The 11,749-nt window shown below is 51.5% G+C and overlaps 1 protein-coding gene across 1 annotated transcript; it reads left to right on the forward strand.

Annotated features, from left to right (window-relative positions):
* Positions 1-1,240: 1,240 nt before the first annotated feature.
* Positions 1,241-9,145, forward strand: LOC118575385 (UNC5C-like protein). Its single transcript, XM_036175973.1, is given in 10 exon segments — positions 1,241-1,527; positions 1,529-1,664; positions 2,154-2,454; positions 3,681-3,808; positions 3,811-3,942; positions 4,611-4,712; positions 4,824-4,891; positions 5,740-5,840; positions 6,290-6,403; positions 8,923-9,145. Coding segments are annotated over 10 exon segments (1,551 nt in total). The 5' UTR covers positions 1,241-1,281.
* The last annotated feature ends 2,604 nt before the right edge of the window (positions 9,146-11,749 follow it).

Below are 11,749 nucleotides of genomic sequence, written 5' to 3' on the forward strand. Positions count from 1 at the left end.
CTAAGACACGAGTCATCACAGAACTGAGAGTGTAGATTATGGCCAGTCCCAGCCGAGCTGTGCCCCAAGTGCAAAGGGAAATAGTTCCCTAATGAGTTCATACCCACTGCCTGCCAAAATAATATTTCAAATGTGTTGGATTAAATACAAATATTATTATTTTAAAATATTTATTTTGGTATTCCTTATGGGTACGTATGTGTATGTCTGTGTGAGTGTATGCCTGTGGTGGGTTCCCACAGAAGCCAGAAGAGGGCGCTGCATCCCATGGAGCAGGAGTGACAGGCAGATGTGAGACACCCAACATGGATGCTGGGGTCTGAATCTCTGATCTGCAAGAGCAGTAGACACATTTAATCATTGAGCCATCTATTTCTCCAGCCCCACTATTACTTTGTAATGTGACCAATAAAATATGTCAAATTACATAATTGGCTTGTGTTTTTATGACATACCACTATTGAAGACACTTCTATAATTTACATTCTCTCTCTCTCTCTCTCTCTCTCTCTCTCGCTCTCGCTCGCTGCTCGCAAACAGTATACTTTCTTCACTTGTTACTCACACTCAAACCCAGGGCCCTGTGCATTAGAGCACTCTGCCTCAGCCTATACATGGATTTTATATCAATGAGATTGGAGAGGCTTTTTTTTTTCCCTTACAGATTTTTTTTTTTTTTTTTATGAGTGCTCATAAAGATAAATTTTGTTTTTGAGATGCTATGTCTCCCAAGATGGCTTCCAGTTCAGGACCTTCCTGAGTGCTAGGATTGCAGGTGTGTATCTCTACTGACTCAAGAGAAGATATTTGGACAGAGGAGGATACTGAGGTGAATCAAGCCTATGACAATCCTAACGTGTGCGGTGATCGACATGGCTTTGAACTCACGTCCTCTACTCAGAATACAAGTTCTTTATGCACTTGTATTCACTTAGCTGTAATAGGTTGTGAAGGACTGTGGGAAGCTCTTTATTTTTGAGACAATGTCTCCGTTTGTAGCTCAGGTTAGCCTTGAACTTCAAATCTTCCTGCCTCACAAGGGTTGGACTTATAGATGTGTGCCACCATTCCTAGCTCAGGAGGGTTCTTGTGTGTGTGTGTGTGTGTGTGTGTGTGTGTGCGCCTGCAGGGGGAAGGGGAAAAAGTGGGAAGCGTCCCTGTAGGTGATCGAAGCCTCAGCCTCTACAAATTAAAAACTTAGCTTAGCCCTTCTGTCTCTACCCACTTTCCCCCCAGGCCCTTGGCCTTGGCTGGTGCAGGGGTGCAGGAGTGACCAGGCCGATGAGCCCCCAGGAGAGTTCTGTCCACCCTTTCCAATTTCTCCTCTTGGTGGGGATCCCTGTGGCCAGCGCTTTCCTTCTGGTTCAGTGCCTTCGGCACTGTTCTCGGTGGCTGCCAGGGGCCTGCCAGAAGCCAGATGACCAGGAGGAAAGAGTGTCCCCGCCCACTCCGTCACCAGAGTGTGAGCTCCCACGGCAGAGCGCACCCTCCACACTGCCAGAGGTGGCTGCATTCTACCAGGAACTGCCACACGCCCACCCGGGGCCAGACCATCACACGCCAGCTGATGCACAAACTACTGGTGTATTCTGCTCGAGAGGTGGATCACCGCGGCGGATGCCTGATGCTGCACAACACGGGCATTTCTCTGCTCATCCCACCAGGTAACCACTCCCGGCATCCTTCTTGGCGGAGTTTTTCAGGCAGCAAGGGAGGGTACCTACCCTGTTTTAGCTCCGCCCACAGATAACTTTGGAATTTGGAAAACTGTATTTATAGTTTAGCTTTTTTGGATTCCAAAGTTGGATTCTCCAAAGACACACATCTTTTGGGATAGCTTCTCTGCAGGTGAAGTAAAATGCCTTGCTCTAAGACAGCCTGCTGTCAAAATTTCCTAACAAAGGAAGGAAGACTGTCGTGTGTAAAGTCACACAAATCCCCATACAAGTGGCTGTGGCTCTGGAAGGAAATGGGGGACTGCTTTAGAACTGAACCCTAAGTCAGCTCACGGTGGCCTTCCTCATTCCATAAGGCCTCTCAGTGTTCTGCTGGGCATCTTGGGTCCTGAGCTTTGGGCTCAGATTCCCTGCCCACTCTGCCTGGGGCAGAACATCCCTACTTGCTAGACTAATCTCAGCCCTTTGTCTTTCCAGGTGCTGTGGCGGTGGGTCGCCAGGAGCGAGTGTCCTTGGTTCTGGTGTGGGACCTGACAGATGGCCCATCATTGTCTCACAGACAGGCACTAGTGAGTCCTGTGGTGGCATGTGGCCCTCATGGGGTCTCTTTCCTGAAGCCTTGCACCCTCACATTCAAGCACTGTGCCCAGCAGGCCAGTCAGGCCTGTGCCTACAGCAGCAACACTTCCCTGTTGGATGCCAAGCACTGGAGGCCTCTGGGTCGGCCGGGTGCTTATACCTCCCGGGATGAGTGTCGTATCCTGCTCTCTCACTTCAGGTAGGCCTCGACCTTGGCCTGTCCTCCTGCTCCGTGCCTCTCTCTGGCACTGTCTTTTCCCTCTGTCTAGCTCCTCATCTTTGTGTTAGAACTGCCTGCCCCATTATTCATCTAGGATCCTTTGACAGTCTGTTAGGACCTTTGTGTGCCTCTCTGGGCCTGCTGTTCTAATGCCCACGGTATTCCCTTCTGTCATTGGAACCCCATCTGAGACGTTGATGTCTCTGCCTGTCTGAAGGCAGCTGGTTCAGCTCATCCCTTTGTCTAGCAGCCATGTCCAACCCACAGTCCACAGGCCCCACATGGCCCAAATAGCCAAGAACAAGGACCAACACACAGCTGTAGACTTGCTTAAAATATATTGAGATTTTTTTTTTTGTAACTTAATTGCATGGTTCTTGAGTGTGACTGTGGATGAATCTTTGTGCCCCGGTGTCAAAAGTTTGGACACACTTGCAGTGAGTGTGTCCCATCTCCACATCCATCTTTTCTAGCTGCCTCCCTCTACCCTGTGCTGTACTCCAGCACTGCCTCTGAACTCTTCAGGAAGGGCTCCCGTCATGCCTGTTCTCCATCCCTTAGGGTCTTAGGTCCTCTGCTTCCCAGTTTTCTTGTCATCCACTGACCCCAGGAGGACCATGTGCAGGACCCCCTTCAAATCTTGGGGACCCGGTGATTATCCTCCGCTGCCAGGTAATACACACTGGCGGCGCCTCTCCAGCAGGTAGCAGTCCACCATTTTAGTCACTTTCTCACTGCTGTGACAGGCGCTGACAGAGGAAGGGACCACTTGGGCTCACATTTCAAGGGTACAGTTAGTCACAGAGGCAGGCGCTTGAAGGCAGCTGGTCATACTGCTCTTCAGTCAAGCAGTGGAGAAAGAGACGGCTGTTGCTGCATTTGTCTTTCCCTCAGTCCAGACCCCCATAACCCCTGTCCAGGGTGGGTCTTCCCACTTCAGTAATGTGGCCCAGAGATTTGTGTCCATGGTGATTCAGATCCTGTCCAGTTGACAGTGTTAACATCACAGGCATCACGGCCCATTCACTTCCTGGCCCTTTCTTTAAGGCACTCCGTCTCTTACGCGGGTCCTCCTCCTTTGCCTATTTGGAGTGCTCTCCTCACCCACTTAGAGACCCCGTAGTGACAGGGACTGGTGGTAGGCACCTCGGGATCCTGCCTTTTTGGTGCTTATGCATGGGTGTCTGTCGCCATCTCCTCCACAGCCTCTACACCTGTGTTCTGGAGGCACCCCTGGGCCAGACAGCCCGCAAGTGGCTGCAGTTGGCAGTGTTCTGCTCCCCACTGGTGCCGGGGCAGACCCACCTGCAGCTGCGTGTCTATTTCCTGAACAATACCCCTGCGCCCTGCAGTGGGCTATCACCAATGAACAGCCCCATGGCGGACGCATGCGTGGGCCCTGCCAGCTCTTCGACTTCACTGGGGCCAGAGCAGACCAGTGCCTGAAGCTCCAGTATATCTCTGAGGGTGAGGTGGGCCCCGGAGGGTGGAGGACAGAAAGCTCCATGAGAAGGAGGGTTCAGGGCTCCTTGCTGGCCTTCCAGGAAATCCAGAAACCCCAAGTTATTTCTTGGACCTGGGTTCCCAGCAGCCTTGAGAGGACCTTCTGGCTTTGTTCATGTTCCTCTGTCTCCCACTCGGCCCCTGCCAGCCATCCTGGAATGGAAGGATGAGAGGTGGGAGGCTGGAAGCGAGAGGAACCTCAGATTGGGAATTGTGTTCTGCGTTTATCTGCCTGCCAGGCCCCTTCTTAAGGCTAGGGCACTGACAGTATTTCTGGAATCGTCTGTGTGGTTGTGGGTTGTGGACAGAAACATTAATGGGGAATACACCTGCTTTAAGAGGTGGGGGTAGAGGAAAGGAGGCTGATGAAGGGCTCTCTCTCTCTCTCTCTCTCTCTCTCTCTCTCTCTCTCTCTCTCTCTGTTTGTGTGTGTGTGTGTGTGTGTGTGTGTGTGTGTGTGTGTGTTACAGAAACACAAGCATAGAAACCAGGCCAGTTTGAGGTGCCCACTCAAGCTCCTGTGTCTCCATTGGCTTGAGACTCTTTTGCCATCCTGACGCCTCTCCACAACCTCTGAACCACTTGCAGAAGGCCTTGCACTCTAAGGACTTCCGCTTCTGTCCTCTCTCCAGGCTGGGAAAACGTGGATGACAGTAGTCGCCAGCTGGTTCCCCATCTTCATATCTGGCATGGAAAGTGTCCCTTCCGTTCCTTCTGCTTCCGGAGAAAGGCAGGTAAGCCCTGCACACTTCCTGCTCTCCCTCCCAGCCACCCTATTCTACAGCCCCATCCTCTGCTCCTCCCTGAGTCCTTTCCTGGCTCACCCATTTTGCTTCTCTTTGTAGCCAATGAGAATAAAGACTGCTCATCATTGACCAATGAGATCATTGTCACCATGCATACCTTCCAGGATGTGAGTTGTGCAGAGGCATAGAGGGAGGGCAAGACCTGAGGAAAGTCTGGGCCAGGGAGCTGGGTCCAGTTCACAGTGATCAGGGATCTGATTACAAAACAAAGTTCTAAAGAGAGCATTTGCCATGAACTACCATGCCAGATCTTTAGGGGACTTAGACTGGCTGGCCCCAAGTTATCCTCCATCCCTGCACCCTTTTTATGGATGGATAGATGGATGCATCAGAAAGTTAAACGATTCAAATCTACATTATCTCTTTCTCCCAGCTCAGGACAGCTAGGGCATCTGGAAGACCTGGCCTCCTCCAAGGTGACTGTCCCCATCTATCTTCAATGGGGATGACTAGGAAGCCGGTCTTGAACAAGTGGAAAGGGTTAGCTATCTCTCCCTCCCTCCCACAGCCACAGGAAAGAGACAAACATGTCAGATTTGAGAGTCTTTGGAAAACCAAAGTAGCATCTTGCAGGAAGGGGGAATCTCGCAAGATGTAAGGGGGCATCTCGCAGGATGGAAGGGGGCAGGCAGCACACACTGTCATTTGGGGAGGGCAGTTGGAGGTCACTGTCTGGGTTATTGGGTGGTGTCCTGTGTCTTGCTGGTGCCTTCTGCTAGCTTAGGATGCACCCTGTGTGGTTTTTATCATTCTTAGGGGCAAATCTAAGGCTGACTGTGGGGTTCTGGAGTCTGGAGGCAGAGGGTCCATGGTACTGGGTGGGGTGGGGGCTGTATCTTCTGGTGACAGGCCTGCGACAGGTAGAAGGTGGAGTCACAAGGAATACAGTGGGGCCCCTTGGGGAGGAGTTTCTCATGACCCCTGCGTGTGTTCCCTGTCCCTGTTGGTGATCCAGGGCTTAGAAACCAAGTACATGGAGATCCTCAGATTCCAGGCGTCAGAGGAAGAGTCCTGGGCAGCACCGCCTCCTGTCTCTCAGACACCCCCGTGCAATAGGTGAGGTGAAGGTGGTTTGGCTGTTGTCTGGGGCTGTTTGTCAATCCTGCCTCAGCACCCCCAGCAGGTAAAGACACTGGAGAATGACCCAGTCTCTTTGTGTGTGCGTGTGCATGTGTGTGTGTGTTCATGCATATGAGTGTGTGCAAGCACATGTGTGCATGCACAGGAGGTCAGCGGTGAACCTTGGGTACTGTTCCTCAGAAGCCATCATCCTATTTTTGAGATAAAGTCTCTCATTGGAACCTTGGAGCTCTAGATGGCCAGCAAGTCCCAGGAATCTGCCTGTCTCCCTCTAGGGTCACACATGCATGCCACCACACTGGCTTCTTTATGTGGGTGCTGGTTATTGAACTCAGGACCTCATGATTGTGTGGCCACAGACTGAGCTGTCAGCCAGCCTTTGGTTTCTGGCCTTCCTTTGGTTTACACCGTGTTCCCTGCCTCAGGCTGCCTCCAGAGCTCTTTGAGCAGCTGCAGATGTTATTGGAGCCCAACAGCATCACTGGGAATGACTGGCGCAGACTGGCCTCCCACCTGGGGCTCTGTGGCATGAAAATCCGGTAAGCAACAGGAGAGCTGTAGTGGAAATCCAAGGTGGCCTGGGCTGGGGGACTTCAGGACATCCTGGGAACTGGGCCACAGACAAGGTGACTTGAGAGTTACTGAAGGCAACTCCCCACCTGAGTCCCTTTGGAAGGACAACTCTTTCTACATCCTTAACCTCCAGAGTAACTGTCACCAGACACTCGGGTCCATAAACGGCCACCTGCCTTCCCTGTGTTTCCAAAGAAATTGGAAAATGGAATTGATAAAAATAGATTTACTTCCAGATTAGTCAAACGTGGGAGAGAGGCTGTCACTGACTTACAGTTTAGTCATGAGACAAAGGCTGGAAGATGGCTAGACCGGTTATGGGACCGGCTCTGTCTCTCAGGGACTGGGGAAAGTGACTTGTCTCCGGGTTGTCCCCAGAGTCTCAGTTCTTTATACCAGAGACAGTTTTATTTTAATTATTGTTCAAGTCAAGGACTGAAGAAAATGGGGGCAGGCATTAGGATTCCAACTGTTGAAGAAAGTCTCAGGGGTTGCTTGGGGCGGTGGTGTAACACCCCCCCCCACCTCCCCACCCCCACCTCTTGTGTCTGAGCCTGGCCAAGCTCATGGTTCCAGGTCATTCCTTGGGTAGGCAGAGAGTGGAAGCCTTTGTGTGTTCTCTCTGGAAGTCAGCTTCAAGTTCACACCCCTGTGTGTCTGTTATATGAATTTTGTCCGTGAAAAAAAAAGCAGTGACGGTGTCACAGTTGAAGAGAGGGGCACCAGTGCCTCAGCAGAATTTAGAATACCTTGCTCTCTCCCCAGGACTCCAAGCCCATTCTTTCAGCCTGAGATCTGTTGTAGGCTGTCTGTCTGTCTCATAGTAGGTGTGCAATAAATATTTCACAGGGAATGATACGAGTCACTGGTACTAGTGAGCGCTCACCACACTGTGGCCCAAGGCACGAAAAGCAGATTATAGGATGATGTGTGTACAACATATAGCTGGAAGCCTGCCGCTTGTTAGCGCATAAGTGTTAGCAATCACGGTGGTAACGCAGCCGGGGCTCCTGCCAAGGAGCTCACAAAGGGGTTGGCAGAAGAACGGTTCTGTGCAGGTCCTAGAGTCCAGGCTTGGAGGCCCTCGTCAGGGATGAGCTAGAGCCGGACCGTGGAAGCAGAACTGATTTAGGCAATTGTCAAGTGCCTGTCTACATGCCACTAAGCACTGGGACACAAGAGTGAAATATGTTTTCACATCCTAGGAGCACAAATGATATATAGCAAGGGCTTTTGGGAATGTGAGAATAACAGCAAGCTTTCCGTGTGTCCTCTTGTGTGCATTCAGGATTATGGAACACTGAAAAGAGACTCAACAGCTGAAGCTAGGATAGCTGAGTACAGCCAGAGGGCCGCAGAACCAACCGAGAGTCAGAAAGGGCATCAGAGAGGAGACTGTGGGAAGTCACTCCAGTTGTGGGGAGCAGCTGAGGTGCAGGGGACAGGATACGCACAGTGACAAGTCAGAGAAAAAGGGCATCACAAGGTGGTGGAGGAGTGAGGCAGTCAGGAGCTGTAGATTGCAAAAGAGACTCTAGAAGGTTCCTGAACAATAGAGGGTCATCATAGGAACTAGGAATGTGATACAACATAAAATCATAAGCATACTCAAAGCATGGAATTTTCTTTCTTTCTTTTTTTTTTTAAATTGCATGGTCCTCAAGTGTGAAATTTGTAGGTAACGCCTGTCTCGGTTTGTTTTTCTACTGCTGTAATAAAACGCCATGGCCAAGCTGGGCGGTGGTGGCACATGCCTTTAATCCCAGTGCTCGGGAGACAGAGCTAGGCGGATCTCTGAGTTCGAGGCCAGCCTGGTCTACAGAGCAAAGTTCCAGGACAGGCACCAAAACTACACAGAGAAACCCTGTCTCAAAAAACCAAACCAAACCAAAACCCCACCACAGCCTAAAGCAACTTGGGTAGGGAAGGGTTCTTTGCTTATTCATGACAGTCCATCCTGAAGGAAAGTCAGGGCAGGAACTCAAGACAGGAACCTGGGGGCAGGAGGGCAGGAGGGCAGGAGGGCAGGAGGGCAGGAACTGATGCAGAGGCCATGGAGATGCTGCTCACTGCCTTGCCCCCATGGCTTGCCCAAGCCTCTTTATTGTACCACCCAGGACCATCTGCCCAGGGATGGCATCACCCATAGTGGGCTGGACCCTCTCATATCAATCATTAATCAAGAAATGCCCCCAAAGACTTGCCTATGAGCAATCTGGGGGCATTTTCTCAGCTGAAGTTTCCTCCTCAGGATGACTGGATGACTGTAGCTGGTGTCCAGTTGACAACAAAGCTAACTAGGACAACGTTGTCACAATGTCAAACAGTTGGACATTTCAGAGTCTGTCTTGTGCAAGATTTCACCTTAGTAAGAGGAACCTGAGGCACAAGGGGAGCAGAGCACAGGGGTGTGGTGCAGGGTGGGGCTGGTAATGCTCTCGAGCTTCCCTGCTTTCCTCTCACTGGCCCGGTCCCTTGGAGACAGGTTCTTGTCCTGCCAGCGCAGCCCCGCTGCGGCCATCCTGGAGCTGTTTGAGGAACAGAATGGCAGCCTGCAGGAGCTTCACTACCTCATGACCTCCATGGAGCGGTTGGACTGCGCCTCGGCCATCCAGAACTACCTGAACAGAACCCCCCGGGGCAGCCCTGCCACCATGCACGGAGGCACCTGGGAGAACGATGGCTTAGAGCTGGATGAGAAACTCTAAGCACGCCCCGTGGGGCCTCGCGGGGTCCTGCCGTAGGCCTAGCCATGCATATGAGCTCAGGGTCAATGCCGCAGACGCGGGTGGACCGAACTGCCTCCCCGAGTGAGGCCAGACAGCCTTGCCATCAGCCCTGGATCAGGACTGCTCTCCATCCGGTCGGCCAACTTTGTCCTGAGTGCAGGTTCCCTCCTGGCCAGTAGGGGGCGCGAAGAGTCTGGGAGATGACCACAGCCCAGCCAGCTTCCAAAATACCGTTTAATTTTCTCGTGGACGGCCAGGTGGCCCTGCGGGCACACTGAGGTGAAGACGGCTCGGTCCACCAGTCCTTCAAGGAGCACCGAGTCTCAGTCTCAGCACCAAGCTGGAATCATGGGGAATGTCGGCCTCTTTGAACTTGCCCTGGGGAGTCTGTTCTGGAGATGCCACCACCACCAGCTGAGAGCAACATTCTAGAAAGCGCCTCCCTCTGGCTAGGGGATGCGGTGGGTGTGGAGCTGTGGTAGCTTTGAGTTGAGAAGGGAGGGCGCGGAGATGGGCCAGAGCAAAGAGAGGTCTCCAGACAGAACCTTGGGAGAGATCTTTGGATGGAGCTCGGGGAATAGGGTGGGTACAGGGAGCTGAAGCAAGAATGGGTGTTGAGCTGATTAATGAGCTCACCTGATGGCTGTGAGGGAGGGTGGCAGCCGGTTCAAGGCCAGATCTAGAGACATACTAGGGCAGTCTACCCTACTGTCCTTCGGCTCCTGTCCCTTCCCATGAAGTTCACAGCTGTCTTCCTCCTCTGCCTGTCTCTCTCACCACACATGAAGTGGAGAAGCCTCAGGACGACATTCTTTCCCAGCCCATGTCTTTCCACCCTCAGCTGAGAGTTAAGTCTCTGGCTCCTCACCCTGCAGTTACCCCTTTTCAGAGAGGCAGCCTGTCATTCTGTGGCTCAGGTCTTCACATGCTTTGTCTCTATCCAGTTATGGAACCCCCTCCCCCCATCTTTGTGTGTTCCTTTCTTTCTTGAAACAAATCCCCAGGTCACTCCCTCAGGTGAGTGTCTCCAAACCTAATGCCATGCATCAAGGCCCCAATTATTCCAGGAGTGAATGAGTAGAGATTTCTCCCCACAGATCAAGATCTCCCTTAGGGTCAGGTAGTAGAAACTAGAGATTAAAGGACACTCCACCCAGTCAACAGTTCCAGCTATTAATACTCTTGCCTTACCAATAGTTTCGTTAATTTGTCCAAAGGCACACAATCTGTCTGGAAGTACTAACAATTCACTTCCCTATCTGAGTAAACTATTGGTACTTTTTAATGGCGTGAGCAATATTAACTAGTAAAACATGAAAATACCTTTCCTCATATCTATGTTTTGCCAAGACTGATAAATTTGGATATAGGTGTGACTTTTAATACATTTTTAAATTTCCAATGATGCAGAGGGGTGTGTATATGTGAGTGCAGGTGGCAGCGGAGGGCAGCGGAGGCCGTTGGCTCCCCCAGAGCTGGAGTTATAGGAGGTTGTGAGCCACCTGACCACAGTGCTGGGAACTGACCTCTGGTCCTCTGGCAAGGGCAGAATGCGGTACTAATTACTGAGGCTGTCTCTCAGGCTCCAGTGACTTCCAATGGTTAACTTACACCGATGAGCATTTTGCAGTTTGCACTTCTGGGATGAAAACAGATTGGCTACTCAGGCAGCTCGATCCCCCTTTCCTGAAGCAAGCCTTGAGATTTGGGCCCTCGTGTCCCCTCCTTGTTCTTAAGCCTCTCCTGTCCCCTTCTGCCCTTCTCCACTCCGCTGCTGATCTGCCCAAGTCGGCGCCCTGGCTCAGAGTTGGCCAGCAAAGGGCACTTTCCTCCTCTCAGCTGCTTCTCTGCCCAGCAGGGCCAATCAGAGGCATCTTTAGAGGCCTTTCTGGAACAATTGATTTTATATAGCAAACAGAAGCCACAGGGGTTACAGGAGCGGGGGATTGTGGGAGTTCTGATTCCCGTCATGGGAGAGAATGCTTTCTGGCATGTGTTAAGTTTTGCTAGAGGAGCAGAAGTGGCAGGATGTATAGTATAATTTGAAAGTATTTAAAATGGTGTTTATTAGATTGGCTTACAGGATATGACCTGAGAAGTCTACTTGGCTGTCTTCACACCAAAGACAGAGATCCTGGTAGTTGTTTAGTCCATATGCTGGGTTCCTTAGCAGTCCCAATTCGTGCCAAAGGTCTGGAGGATTCCTGGGGATCTTCTTCTTCTTCTTCTTTCTTCTTCCTTCTTCTTCTTCTTCTTCTTCTTCTTCTTTGTTTTTTCCAATACAGTGTTTCTCTGTGTAGTTTTGCGCCTTTCCTGGAACTCACTTGGTAGCCCAGGCTGGCCTCGAACTCACAGAGATCTGCCTGGCTCTGCTCTGAGTGCTGGGATTAAAGGCGCGCGCCACTACCGCCCGGCTCCTCCAGTCTTCTGACCACATTGGAAGCCTGAAGAAGGGGAGTGGGGAATCAGGGTTTTGATACCAGTAAAGAGCTGCAACCGCCACAGTAACAGGGTTGAGAAACTTGCCAGCCAGAGTGAAGGCAAGCATGCTCCCACCATGGGTGTTCTTCCTCAGGCTCCCAC

This window comes from Onychomys torridus, unplaced genomic scaffold (assembly GCF_903995425.1).
Source record: "Onychomys torridus unplaced genomic scaffold, mOncTor1.1, whole genome shotgun sequence".
NCBI lineage: Eukaryota > Metazoa > Chordata > Mammalia > Rodentia > Cricetidae > Onychomys > Onychomys torridus.